The 15,612-nt window shown below is 36.8% G+C and overlaps 1 protein-coding gene across 2 annotated transcripts; it reads right to left on the bottom strand.

Annotated features, from left to right (window-relative positions):
* Positions 1–6,120: 6,120 nt before the first annotated feature.
* Positions 6,121–14,152, bottom strand: RB195_020656 (uncharacterized protein; the record flags this gene model as incomplete). Of its 2 annotated transcripts, none has more annotated exons than XM_013453052.2 (11): positions 6,121–6,249; positions 8,076–8,201; positions 8,286–8,363; positions 9,547–9,669; positions 9,822–9,944; positions 10,010–10,146; positions 10,268–10,334; positions 11,234–11,359; positions 11,880–11,936; positions 12,198–12,363; positions 13,800–14,152. In XM_013453052.2, 11 exons carry the CDS (start codon positions 14,150–14,152, stop codon positions 6,121–6,123), a joined length of 1,485 nt encoding a protein of 494 aa, XP_013308506.2. The 2 variants fall into 2 exon arrangements, with proteins under 2 accessions (XP_013308506.2, XP_064044923.1); XM_064189042.1 differs by having other exon boundaries at positions 12,261–12,363.
* Between the last annotated feature and the right edge of the window lie 1,460 nt (positions 14,153–15,612).

Below are 15,612 nucleotides of genomic sequence, written 5' to 3'. Positions count from 1 at the left end.
CTTTTCGGACTACGCTTCCGATTCGATGACGCTTAGAATAGCTTTGCAAATCCTGTGATAGCGAAAGTGCATGATTTTCCAAAAAATTATTTCTTTTTTTTTTCTTAGAAAAAAAAACTAGCATTAGTACTCTGGTACTTGGATATCTAGCATAGTAAACGAGATATTTCGAGATATTTTATAAATATATCATATAAATAACATGACGTAACAATTTTATAAACATAACACATAAATAAGATAGTTTGTCCACAGCGAAAGAAAAAACAAAACATTTACGGATGAACAATCAGGCAGATTTGAAATGTATGTACTCTAGCATAGTTCTAGTTTTGTATTTTTAAAAATTTTTTCTATTCTATTTTTACTCCCACATCGTCCTGTTTTTGCGAGCCTCTTCTACATTTTGTTTTCAAATTCTTGTGTCTAGCGTTTTTTTTTGTTTATAACCACAATGTAAACAAAATCACTCAAGCACAAGAAACAAAAATTAACCGCAAATTTTCCCCCCAAATTATAAAATCAGAGAAGTGGAACGGACAAATGGGTGTGTTTTACTTCTTTCTCCATTGAAATTTACCAAAACCGTTTTTTATAGGTGTAAAATGTTTATTAAGATATGTTGAGTTTATTAAGATACGAAACGCTCAATACAAAAAAAAATGAAAAAAAAAATTCGAAAGCGAGACGTCTCCCATGAGACGTACATCATCTCTTAGAATAAGGAGAAGTGAAGATTCTCGACCTGTCAGTCATCATGACTACAAATGTCGCAAACTCTTGTCTCGCCTATCGTCCAGAATTTTCCACACGCCAATTTTACAATAATGGTGAGAAATTGGAAATTTAAACTGCCTTTTTATGGGAAATGAAGTCTCCGACGACCGTTAATTGCCTCTGGTGTCCTGAATAGTACATGTACTAAGAGAGGGTATTCTATTTTGATCATAGTTTTTTTTTCATGGAGTTGGGACCGTACTAACCTTAGTACAGTTCTAATTCTATGAGAAAACAATATTCAGAAGAAAATATCAACTGTTTTTAGGCTTTTGTAAATGAAATTAGAGGAAAATCTACATTATTGTACAGTTATATAAACTCATAGGGATCCAGATTCTGGAACTCAGATCTCCCGAAATTTTCACATCTGTTTTGCCCTTCTTCAAATTCTTCAAACTTTACAAAACGTCTTTTTTCTTGGAGAAAAAGATCTATGAGAAATTGTATTCTATTTTTCTTGGATTGTGTGGATGTAGAGTAGATCTGTTTCATTTCACTCATAGGAGTTTTCCTTTCTTCCTTTTTTTTTCTGATGGCTTTCACAGTGCCACCATCTGTTGGGTCCACCCGGATCACTTGAGGATGTGTTCGCGTAGTGATTTACCCATTCTGAATCGTAGGATCAAAAATTCAGGATGGATGGATCAATAAACACTACAACACAATGACGGTACGCACGGTAAACCCGGTGATCGCAGACTGAAACGTCCATTCTGATCGCTAGCTCTCATATGTCACCGTCAATTTTGACCACGATTCCGTGTTGGTTTTCGATCACAGCCGTTTTTGATCCTTTATCGAATTCAGATCCAAAATTTTCGCACTTTTCGTGACGAATGACATTCCCCGTTGGATGACATCATGGCAAATCGAAACCGAAATGCGTGCGAGGACTTTCTCTGAATTCTATGCGATCCGCGTACACGTTATAGACCGTAATATCCATGTTTTCTGGGAGGATGTCTTTGAATTCTTTGAACAAAACGATGATGCGGGGTTGATTGGGTTAGGGTTGTGAGTTGACGTTATTTTTCCGGCGATTTACCCATGAATTTTCTTATTTTAACACTTTGAACCACCGAAAAGAATAGGGGAAATGCACCCGACGTAGGGTCCAACACCACGCGAGATACATAGATACGATAACATTACTCGAATTACGGGTTTTCATCCTGTTTTTCCCCAAGAATTAGCATAGAATGATGTTTTAACAAAAACAATGTGAACAAAATTTCTAATGGAAAGGTCTGTTAGGAAGGGCCTGGAGTTTCTAAGGGAAGGGTCGCAACCTGATAAAGGAAACATGCAAGGGAATCCACGTAAATAGCAGTATGTACGTAGAGGTGAAACGGAACACATACGTTCCCACGGCTGAAAAAAGGTTCACAAAGTCTCATTTACTTCACGGTGAATTCATTTCGAAGTGTTGCGAGGTACTACCGCATTGCGGCGCACTAATCCACTGCCATGGGACCTGTCCCAGCCTATTGTATAGCTTTCTGATGCCGTCGCACCAATCTGATGCCTTGGGACCCATCCCACCCCTTTGTATAGCCTCCCGGGGCGGCACATTAATTTGGCTTTTGACAATTAATTTGACAATTGACACAATAATTTGACAGCCGCACGTTCCAGCTGCTTTCTGGAATTCCGTTATATATATATATATATATATATATATATATATATATCTGAACGTACGGCTAAAGCCGGACTTCAAACTTTTTTGATGATCGCTCCGTCTGCTTTTACTGATCAATAAAAATTAGTAGAAGTTGGATTTTCTGTAAAAATTACAACTGTTTTTCTGATGAGGCTTTCTTCGTTTTTTAAAAATAAATTTAGGCGGAAGATTTTATAGTTCTCTTTCTAAGCGCATCAGTTCTACATTTGAAGAACATTCAAACTTGATTTTTTACCTACACTCCTTGAATACCAATATAATACGGGCACAGATTAAATGCTCATGTACAGTACTCGAAGTATGGGTTTTCCTCCTGTTATTCCCCCAGCAACTACCCCGGAATGTTGTTTCACAGAAAATGACGTGAATGACGTCATTGTTTTGATAATATAACGTTCCACATTAGATCAGGAAAACTGTTAAGTTAAAGATGTTAACTATTTAAGTAGCCGTTTGCATGCGTGTTTCCGCTTTCTGGGAAAGGGATTTTATCAACATGAGGCAAAGGTGCTGGGAAGTAGATTCGCGGAGGAGTCATGGATGTGAAACGCAACGCGTGTAGTAACCGGGGGTAAGAAACGGTTCACAACGTCTCATTTAATTCTTTCCAAGTGAACATGAAATAACTGTGCGATACTACTGCACCACAGCGCAGCAATTCACAGCCGTGGAACCCATCTCTCCATTCCGTAGCTTGCTCGTGCCGGAGCTCCATTCGAGTAACGATAAAGAGGATCCCGGCGGATTCTCCGCAAATGCCTCCGAGACATTACGTGTCCAATGGATATGCCCGGGGATACACGAACATAGCTCGACGAGGTCACGCTCCAGTCGTTCATGAAGACCCATACAACAGTCTTAGATGCTCTTCTTGCCATAGAGACGCAATGGTCTACACAGTTATATGTGATGGAGAAGAGCATGAGCGAGTTTTGTCTAGATCTTACCTTCAAAAGTCTAGAAATCTTATTAAATGAACTCTTTTTCTTTCAAGAGTTCAGAGATACAGAAGGTCTCTCCGTCCGAAAATAAATTGGGCTACAAAAAAGCTTGGGACTTACAGGATAACGGTATTCTCGTCACTTTTGAAAGTTTTCTGTTTTGTTCTTAACAAAAATTTTCATATTTGAGGCCATTAGATGCATCATTCTCTCATGTTTCACGTGATTAATTCTCTTTTTTCTGCCACGATTACGAATTTAAGATCACCTCACACCAAAAATTTCCAGTGGATGTGTGTGATCCTCCAAAACAATTTAGTAGTTCGTGAATTATATCCTAGCCGGTGATCCAGAATATGAGTAGCGATAGGTAAGCGGAGTCTGTTATTTAGGTAGCTACGAAAGTAAATAGTAGTAGTGGGTTTCTGTTCTCACTACCTTGGACGATTATCGAAACACTGACCGAGGGTAGTGTGGCACTTGATGGGATAAACGTAGCATTGCCCCAGTCATCCTCTATTTAGGCCTCTGAAGACGGCGAAAAAGCCGAAATGTCAGGCAAACAAAAGGTCCCAACTAAACACCTCGCTGGGACACTATCACAAAACATAAACAGAATATGCCAAGATTTCAAGACAAGAGAACGTTCGAATAAATCGTCCATCCCTTGTGGTAGTATTCTACAACTTTCCTTCCAAATTGTTTCAACACATTTTTTTTACTCCTTGTATTAATGAAGTATTAAGGAGTATAATGCCTTTTTCGCCGATTTCAATTTAAAATATTTTGACTAGAAACCATTGTAATACTACAAATCCACAATTGATTTTTTTTTTCGGGTCCAACAAAATGAGGACTGTAGCTGTAACTTCTAGAATTCCCCAATTCTTTAATGATGATGATGACGTGAATGGTTGAAGACTGTGCAATCTCAGATGCTTAGCGGCTCTAAACTGAGGGATTCAGCTTTTATGAGGTCATACATAGTTCTAGGAAATGGGTCATGAAATACCGATTAGAACAGTAACCCTAGAATGTACTATTTTCAGAGAAGTACCCTGAAATTTTTTCACACGAAAAAAATTCCTATTGTTAAAAAACGTGTTCCTCTAAATTACAACATTGCAAACATTCATAAATTGGGTGATGATTCTAAAAAAATGTCTCATGTATGCATTTTTTTACCGTAATTAATAATTTATATTCAATTCAACACATTCTAATTTACATTCAGAATTTGTGATGTCAAGTGAGAAAATTTCGGTGGTTTGAAATCACGTGTAAGTCAGCGAATTCAATCCGGCCCCCCTCATAAACAGAGGAGAAACCACATACACAAAAGCACTCATACAACTCTTCTACGCTAGAATAAAAGATCTTGTTTATTTTATAAATACAAATGGGAAACTTAATAAATGTGTAATTAAAAGTTTGATGTCATATTGCGGTTTAAAGACGCAGCTTCTTCTGTTAAAAAAAAACCTTTGGCTATCCTTCTAAGAACAGTACGTACATACTTTAAGCGCTACTGTTCCAATCGGTATTTTTTAACCAACTTCCGCTATATGCATAACCATAGATACAGTAGTCTTGCTACAGTAATATCCTAAAGTTTCATGTTCACCTAACATGGATCAGAAAATACCATTTCTGGTGATATTGCTAAAATACACATTAGACATCATTAAAACATTCACTAATACGCTTGTATCTAGTCTGTTTTTATGACCTCCTTGACCTAAAACTTACTCATATATTGATCCTTTTTTTGGCGCCTTAGCTGGCTATAAATAGCAGGCTCTACATCAATTCCACATTCTGTTCACTCTTCCTTACTGAAGAGCCTCGCGAGTGAATAACGCTCATTATTCCTACTTATTCTCTATTTCCTATTCTGTATTCTACTCCTTTCGTCTAAGGGTAGAGGCGAAACGGAAGACTTTACTCTATTCTAAGCTACTTCACTAATATTCAGCTATGTACTAATCTATTTTTCTACTATTCTACTTATTAGACTACTATCAACTCCTACTAGTTGATCTCTACTTTACCGTACTCTTTTCAACACTACAGTAACTTCTTTAATTCTTTGGTTTCTTTACTCTGTGTGTTACTAAATCCATGTTCTACTTAGGTAACACATCTCTTCTCAACATTTTCATATAAACTATTTTCGTGAATAAAACAAATAATCATAGGTATAGAAGATCTGGTCGCCTTTCAATGTTAAGTATGTTACATTTCGAATACAAACAAGACGATACAAAACAAATATCATCGAAGAAATCCGCAGGAATTAAGCCAGGAAGTAAGTGCCAAAATGGTCACAATAAGTCACAACGATAAGACGGCGGCGAGACGGTTTCCTCCCCGCAAAGAAGCGCTATTCATCAACAAAAAAAGGCACTGACTGAGTAGGCTTAAATGACGACCTTCACATAAATATACGGATTATGAAAACGAGGATTAATACGCACAATACGCTCTAAAGGAAACTTTTTCGAGTTGAAAATTCAAGTACGCTCAAACTCATTGATTTCAACAAAATCTGGGTCACAATAGCTTGTGTAACTGCAGCGGAAGAGATTTAACCGCGCGGTGCCCGTAAGCGTATAGAACCGTTTTACAAGGCCTTATAGTGAAAAATTACGATACGAAAAGAATGTAGAAATTTGAACAGATGTTGTATGTTTGTTTTCTATAAAGTTTCAACTATTATTCGCCTCTTGGTCGTGCAATACTGATCTCTCGGATTGTCGCTTGTGCCATCGCTCCGAGCAACACTTCAGGACAACTGACAAATGCGATTTTCTTGTTGCCGTGGGATCCACATAGGTCACGGACCTGCAAATAAGGACAATTCAATATATAAGAGATTAAAAAGTAAAATTCAGACGTAAAACTTTTTTTTCTGAATTTCTATATAGGGAAATTCTATGTGAATTCTCATTAGAATCGTTGATATTTCAGAAAATTTTAAATCTATTCTAGATAGAATTATTCTTTCATTCATTCTTTCTTTATCTGTTTCGTCATAACCTTGCTATATTCCTCTTCATTTTTGATCGAATATCTAAAAGTCCAGAATGATCTCATTTATACACAAAGGGACAAAAACAGTACCGTGCTAGTACACATCTAAGTAAATTTTTAACGGACAATCCCAATTATTCAGGAGTTTTCTAATGAAACATGGTGTAAAATTATTACAAACGTGTCCACATCTTCTCAAACGTATTGTTTCACTTTTGCAAAGAACCGGTTAACCAACTGTACGCGCCAGGAAGCTGCCTCGATAAGAGACCCATTAATCAAAGAGGAATGAAATCGACGGGAAAGGGGAAAAAAACGCCCGTCTCGAGGAGCACAGATCAAAAACGTCAGGCTCGGTGTCTGGATATGGGAGGTTTCCGGTCGTAATCTTTCAGCACGAAAGCGCATCGCTGTCGATTCAAAACTCTCAGGAGGAAGAATGAAAAATCATTACGTATGGTTTTTGTAGGTGTAAAGAAAAAGGCACTAATTGATCTACAGAATCACATAACAAAAATTTAGTAATTATTAACTATGGAGTATCTAAGCCATAGAATTCTTAATGTTTCAAATAAGGAGAGGGAAAGAGAGAGAGAGAGAGAGAAAGAAAGAAAGAAGGCGATATAAACAGAGAGAAAGAGAAAGAAAAAGAAGAAAAGGAAGAAAAAGAAGAAAAAGAAGAAGAGAAAGAGAAAGAAGAAGAAAATGGGGAAGAGACAAATAAAGAGAACGGGTTTGAACCCAATCTTCTGTTAAAGGTTCTCACTATAAAGGTGGACGTACGTATCGTATCAACTTATAATAATTTTTCATAATTTTTCAAGTTGGAGCTTCCAATGTTTCACATTCACAATCGATCTTGGGCCTTTCACAGAATATTTCACATTCATAATCGATCTATATATTTTCACATATTCAGATCCCGTTAAACGTTTGCATAACAATCATGTAAACAATTATTAGTTTCTGACTATGTAAATCATGCATATTTGGTCTTTTTTGTTGGTGATGATGTTTGATCAACAATTATTTAAACAATTATGAGTTTCTGGTTATGTAAACCATGCATATTTTTTCTTTTCCTGCACTTAATAAGTTATAAAACCAATTAAGATTGAATAAAAGTAAATATAACCAACTCATAGCTTAACGTAAGTCAGATCCATCGCAGAAATTTTCACACTTCTCATATTCAGGACAGTCATGAACATTCATGTAATGTGATATATAGAACTACATACGATCAGGAAAATATTAAATTGCACTTAATTGCGACAGTGAATATTTTGTACATAAGTGTTTAGTTACTGTTTTGCAGCATAGTCGACACCTTACGTTAGATTATTTTGAAAAAAAAAGTTGCATTGTATGCTACAAAATTAAATCAACGAGTTGACGAAGAGGCAAATAAATGAATCAGTAAAAAAACGTGAGTTGCGAATGAATGAATTAATGAATGAAGGACGCATGCAGTGACTGAAGAAATGAACAAAATATCCATAATAACAACGGTTTCATCGAATGAGTGAGTGAATGAGCAAATGGAAAATTATCTAATAATCTTGATGCATTAAAATGCCAGAACTCCGGCAGGAAACTCTGGCTTTGAACTTTTCAAGAATTCTGATGATTATTACCTGCTTCTGTAGACGCTCGTCCGTTGTTACCCAAATAGTATAAACACCGGAAGGATTTTGCGTAAGACATTCCTGTAGCATTGGTAAATCCGTCGACGAATCACCACATACCAGGATGTTTCCTTCCTAGAAAAAAAAGTATTGAAAGAAGTCAAGCAACTAGGAGACAAGAAAGAAAGAAAAACAAAAGATCTCTGAAGAAATCCTCACTTTTAAATCACATTTCATCTTCTCACAGAGCATTCTTATGCCGTGACCTTTGTTGAAATGTTGTCCCGTTCCTTTACCCTGGAATGGTCTATAGATCATATACAGGGCCCACAAAACAGGCTTTGACTTCGCAATTGTTAAAGGCATCATCCCCCTGGGGTGGTACGGATTTCAAGTGGGTTATGCCTATACGGGGTCGTAGATTACGGAGAGGAGGGTGATTCCGTCCATTTCTTTCTAATTGCCGGAAAATACGGCACGTGCACAAGGCTGGTGCGCTCCAATCGAACTCGTTGTAGAAAATAGCGCCCCGGAACGCTCGAATTCGTAAGGTTTGAAAGGTTATTTTTCATTTGAAAGGTAGTGCTTTGATGAATAATTAGAAATTATGCTAATGAAAAAGTGGCTATGGAAAGTGCACAATAGTTATAAACATATCAAATATTAATAATTGATATCACTATAGAAACATGGCAAGGATTTCAAGTTTCTAGAGTTGTGTTCTATGATCCCTCTTCGGATGAAGAGTTGTGAACAGTTGACTAATGACTAAACCCAATATGACTTAATCTTCATGAAAACATCCAGTAGGCACGGTAATTCTTCACCAGAAAGCGAAAAAGAAACGTCGATCTACGTTTTTTTTTAGTTCTCCGGCGAAAAATTACGGTAGTGTATTTGAACGAGAAGCTACGAGGATCATGAAAATTTTTGTAGCATCCCAACTGGTTGAAAAATAAATATAATATATATTTGTTGTTTGTCTCTCGTACTATATTTTCCCTAAAGTTACTCAGCACGTTTTCAATCGACCGCAGGAATGGGGGAGAAATGTTCTATGGTGGTTTTGTTCATCAAGTTAAGGATAAAAAAGCCGCGATGTTTACTGGAATAAGACAGAAAGGAGGGAGACTATTTCTGGAAAAGAGGAAGTGGATATATTGATGACAAAGTCCTGCGGTCGTCCAAGAAATCAGGAAACCCTGTGACTGTAACTCATTGTGAAATTATTCAATTCCTGTTTGACTTTTTTTTTCAACCTAACCGTAACATATATAACTAAATAATCAATTGATTTTGCGGTTCAGAAGATCAAATAAGGAGCTAGACTGCACGAAATTCACTCAAAAAGTTCATATGTACAAAATAACTCGAACTATCCTCGATTTTCACGCAACAGCTTAACTCTGACTACGATTCCCTGTGACTACAATTCAAACAACTTCACTATTTGCACAAAAAAAAAACCCGAACTTCTTACCTTCAGCAAAACTTTTATGTCAAGATTTGACCTATGCACATCCAGAATGTTCCCCTCTGGATCTACGAGAATTACGATGCGGTTGATTTCTTCGAAAAGTTGCTCACTGAGACTGGTGTTGACCTAAACAATGATCATACGAATTCCTAAGAAATATGTTCTATTTCTCTGATTTCCAGTAAACTGGAAATTCTGGAATGAGGAGAATAAGGTCATTAGAGTAAATTGCGCGGAAAAAAACGCACTGCAAATACAAAAACGCGGAAAAATCCTACCGATCCATAGATGTCTTGATGCGCGATGGTCAGGTGTCCATAGTGCTTTTGAAGACCTGAGCCGACCCATGTGAAAACTCGGAACTCTTGCCTTTCCAGTAAATGAGAAACTTGTTCGAAAACCTAGAAAAAAATCAATATTTCGATCAAAAATGAAAAGTTGCTCTGGACGCTAGGCAGTAAACAACCTGATCGAGCATTGTAAGATGTTTATCCGGAATACTTGTATCCTTGAATTTATTCGTCGGATCGATAAACCATTCTCGTCCTGCGGATGCACCATAGTAATAGTAACCGGGTGGTATGGTAGATACGTCCAGTACTCCTGAAATACTCCAAGGCTAAATACTGTAGATCATCAAAAGGATACTGTAGGATTCGAAGTGACATTGCGTGTCACGTGCCAATCACGTGCGACCTCACACAAGAGTACTATTATATCTTACCTATATGCATCATTGGTGCTGTCGTTAAGATGCAGCATGTCTGAGCACAACGACGGGCGAATTGAGCCTGGAATATTGGATCCGTCACATCCAGCACAAATCGCTTGTTCTATTGTGTGCTTATACGTTCTTTATTTTTTTAAATCTATTTCTTTATTTTTATCTAATCATATTATTTTATTTTACTTTATTTTATTCGTAAGTATAACAAATATATGATTTCTGTTTATTAGTCCAAATGAATTTTATTGTAGTTAAATTTCATTTGAATTATCCATTTATCTAATAGTTCCATTTAGACCCCTTTCTGCTACAGTTCGAGTTAGCAACTAGCCATTCTGAGTGAACATGATGCTCTTTACTAGGAAAGTGTCATGCTACAGTAAGAATTTTATTACTTTCGCTTTACCAAGGGATTTGAAATGCACTTCCACACGAAAACAGTAAGAAAACACGGATAAAAATGTTTCGCCTAATCATTCCAATTCTGAATTTTTCGTCTAGCTTTCGTTAAGCTTACGACGGAAATTTTGCGAGGATTATTGTCCTGATCTCTAAACAAAAGAACGGAAAGACGGGTTGTGATTCTGGTTTCGGATTTTACGTTTCTATGTTTTTCAGTGGACCTGATTTAAAAATTTCTGCAAGTTTGCAGAAGCACATTTACGAGCTTATAAAATCATTTCTACTGGTTTCTGACTTACAACTCTACGGATGCAGGATACAAAGTCCCCAGTATGGTTCACTCACGCGTTGGCATAGCTTCTGTTCCCGCATGTCGCCCCACGACAGAACTATTTACGGGAAGAGTGGTGGTGAATTATTACGACTTTCCGGTCGCAATATGTGTAAAATGGAGTTCTTACTTTGAAAAAAAAAAAGAGTGAAAAAAGACTGCAGGGATATCTCGCCATAGCTATCAGGTGTGAGTTGAAGAAGAACTCCAAAGAAGTAATACCGCCCTACCTGTATAACTCCCGAGTACGCCGGTTGAATGCTGGATGGATAACTGCATGCATAACTTTTTAACGTTCCATCTCTATCCGTGAAGAAATAATGCAAATGATCTGCATCGTAGAGAAGATCAACCGCCTGAAAAATAGAATAATAATGGCGACGTAAAAGAAATAATAGGGAAATAGAATTTTCTCTGACTATAGCAAATATTTTTATGTCAAAATGAAAACAGAAAAGATAAATGCAAAAAAGGGCAAAACCCGAAAAACGAGTGGGGCAAAAGAGTCAAATCAACCAAAAATAGTTCCGATTTTAAAATTTCAGTTAGAGGCAACTTTAAACCACCGAGACTAGAAAAAAACTAATATTTCTACATATATTTTCCAACATTTTATCGTCCTTTCATGAATGTTCTTAAATTTCTGGAAAAAAAGAACAAAAGAAACGCCGTCAAGAAGAGAAGTACAAATTTACTCCTACGTCAAATGTCACCGCATTTCTCAAAGAAACGAAACAATCAGAAAAAGAAACGCTCATGTAATAAACAAAATCCATAATAAAATAAAATAAAAAAAGTGTTTTTTGTATTCTTTTTTCAAAAAGTAGATCTATGTGTCAATTCAATTTATTTATTACTAAACCAATATCAACCTACATTTGACAGCTCTTCCTTGAACTTCTCCTCGGAAACCGGATGGCAACTGGTAAGAGTCTGGAAAAAAAGAAGTTTCAAATTCGCATACTACAAAAATGTACGACATACCGAAGATTGATCTGACGCCTTACCATAAAGACGCAAGTTTTAATCTCCAATTTAGTGGTCGATTTTCATGATCAGATTTTAAAAATTATGGTTTTCTGAGTAATTAAAATCAATTTAAAATGAAACACCCATATTTCTTACATAATATTTATTGACTATACATATTGGTACATGGTTACAATATTATTTCGATTTGATCGTTTCGGCAACCCATTTGATGCCTTCTGAGACTCCTTCATTGGTGAGTGCCGAGCATCCTTGAATTTGCCATACTCGATCACGTATTTCGGTCAGTTTCAGCCTCTTTGAAATCTCCGACGCTGGAGCAGACGAGACCAAATCCTGCTTGTTTGCGAATATTAGTACAGGTACACGGCTGAAATAGTAGTTTCAGCAGAACGGCAAAAGTTTTTAATTCATCGATCGATATCTTAGGAAAAGTAGGTGTCTTTTACGGTAATGTTATTTCATACAAACAAACCTAAACTACGTCTCCCTCAAAAAAAATTATCATTAACATTGGCGTTTGGCGAGTTATCATTAGCATTGGTGTTAATTGGATAACAAAAACAAATTTTAGAAAGTTTTTCCAAATTTTCTCAAGAAAAAATGTCTACTCTCAAGAGCGAAATAAAAATATTATCTATGGAAGGTTATGTACATGTACGGTAGAAAATTGCAGAGCGTATGTTCGCCAACGATACCGTAATTCATCGAATTTTTAATAACAATTTTATTTTCATTGAAAACTCACTGTGAAGGACTACAGACGCATTTATTCAGCATATTTCTGGATCTACTGGAAAGAGATCCAGAAATATGCTGAATAAATGCGTCTGCCTTGGCGAGGACAAATTCCCATCAAAAAAAAGTCCAAAACCACCCCAGTTGTCATCAATTTATAGTCGTCAATTAGCCCGAAAATCCTCAATGTCACCCTAGGTTCTGAGCCCATATCCAATATAATTTATCCAAATGGAGATACACGAGCTGGCGGATAAATTCCGTTCAGTTTTAGGTATTCAGAAAAAATTCACCTTTTGAATAAATGCAATCGTTCCGTAGAAACACATAATCGCGCGTTCTACGAAAGGAAGTGATAGTCGAACAAACGACTAGGTCCCGCAACGAAGTAGCATTGCACCGAGTTTAGGTCAGCAAATCAATCCAGTAATGTAGTACGGGCGCAGAAAGATTCGCCGACGGTTTCATTTCCATTGTATTAATTTTCCCAAGAACTAATATATTGGATACGGTCTCTGAGGCTCATAAATTCTGCTTGCGAGGAAATATTTCAGGATAAATAGCCATTTTTTTGATTAGCTCGAGCTGTAGCCGAGATTGGTATCAATTTTTTCAAATAAAAACCTAGTGTTTCGGCGTTACCACCTCGGTGGTAACCTGGAAAAGGTTCATGGACAGTCTAAGATAGATTCTATTCAGTATAATCTCGAATATTTCTCTTGGACTAGGCTCAATTATACAAATTTTTGATATTCTTATGGAGTTAGATCATTCTTCATCTCATAAACTTCAATGTCAACCTAATTTCGACTTTAGCAAGACTGTTGAAGGACCAGGTATTAAATTTTGAAGCGTTTTGAGATAAATCCAAAAAAAAACAGCATCTCAGTGTCGCTATCATGTCAATATGTTCACAATTTTCACAAAATAAACAACTTTGACAACAAAATTACGATACTAATAAATAATACTGCCTTTAGCTTTTGTCATTAACATCTTTAAACAACCCCCTGGAGTTTTAAGTGACACCAAAATAGTCTCAAGTTTAAAGATGAGATAAAACCGTACCTCAGTTTCTCCTCGTCCAGCAATTCCATCAGCTCCATACTCGTCTCATCAAATCGTTTTCGATCACTCGAATCGATCACATAAATCAATGCGTCCGTGTTCTCAAAGTAGTTGCTCCAAAATGGTCGTATCGATCGTTGTCCACCGATATCCCATACGTTCAGTCGAATATCACCGTTAGTGACCACACTTTTCACGTTAAATCCTCGTGTAGGCGTTACATTCGTGATCTCTTCCGCTGATAACTGTTTCAGGATGCTTGTTTTTCCGGCGTTGTCGAGTCCGAGAAGAAGAATTCGAATCTCACGACCATTGTTTGATTTGAATGATTTGATGATGTCGAGTAGTCCCATAGTTTTGGAAGAGGGAGGAGAGTTTGGAAGAGGAGAACTCGATAAAAGAGTACAGGACGCACGAAGCAAGAGCAAACGGCGCTGATCCCGCACGACTCCATGGCAACGGTGCCAACGCTGCTACTAAGGAACCGACGAATTCTTTAACGCCTCGACACGCATCCCGGTATCCAGGAATCCAACAATTCTAATGTGTATTGGTAGCGTTTGAATGATTAGAAGCGAAAAATTGTAGAAGTGAAATGACGAAACTATCAAAATTCACCAAACGAATCAAGAAGAAACGAAAAAATGAGTGTGAAAATAAGAGAACTCAAGAGAATCAAACACAGATCTATAAGTAAACAACAAATAAACAAACAATATCTTGATGGCAAAGAAAGATGCTTGGAAAAATAATTTTTCCAGCCCAGTGAATGGTTCTTGGCATTCACTGATCAAAATTAAGAAGAAGAAACAAAAAAGAAGTAAAAACAAGAGAATTCAAGAGAATCAAACACAAATTTATGAGTAAACAACAAGTAAATAAATAATACCTTAACAGCAAAGAAAAATCCTTAGAAAATATTATCTCAGTCCAATCACTCTCTGATGACTCTCTTCATTCACTGATTCAAGTCAAGAAAAAACAAAAAGAAATAAAAACAAAAGAATCCAAGACAGTCAAACACAAACGTATAAATCAACAACAAATAAACAAAAAATATGTTGGTGAAAAAGAAAAATCCTTAGAATAAACGTTATTCCAGTCTTATCAATGGCTCTTTCACTGAACCGAAATCCACTCTACAAAGGGATTTTCCTCGAGAATATTTCGTTAAGAAATACTCATACTCTTTCATCCGGAATATTCCGTTTGGGAATAGTTCAACATAGAAGATTTTTTTTTCAAACATTCCTATCGCGCAATTTGTATTTCTTTTCTCGTTGATTATGGTTCGCGTCGGGGCATTAACGATTTCAAGGACAAGTGGGGTCACCTACATGGCATCAATTCGTAGCATCAACGATGACTAATACACGAGATGATTTTTGAACGATTCAACATTTTTGTGGATACAGCAAAAGGAAAAGTCAAAGTAGCTGCGTTTGTGCCATCCCCAACGTTTTTCGGTCACCATGACACCAAAGATCAAGTCTAGAAGATTCTTTCGATTGATCTACGTATTTACATCTTTATTTATTTCGGTATGGTTTTTGAAGCGGTTAAAGATTTTATGGATACACCAAGGAAAAGGCGAAGCAGCTGCGTATATGCTATCCCGAACGTTTTTTGGCCACCATGGCACCAAAGATCAAGTCTAGAAATTTCTCCTCATTGAACTACATATTTATTTATTTATTTTCGTATGGTTTTCGAACGATTCAACATTTTTGTGGATAAGCCAAAGGAATAGGCACAGCAACTACGATTCTGCTATCCCAAACCACGTTTTTTGGCCATCATGGCACCAGAGAGC

The sequence above is a fragment of the Necator americanus genome, chromosome II (genome assembly GCF_031761385.1).
Source record: "Necator americanus strain Aroian chromosome II, whole genome shotgun sequence".
NCBI lineage: Eukaryota > Metazoa > Nematoda > Chromadorea > Rhabditida > Ancylostomatidae > Necator > Necator americanus.
The sequence above is the reverse complement of the archived record's forward strand: the minus strand, read 5'-3'. Positions and strand labels throughout refer to the sequence as shown.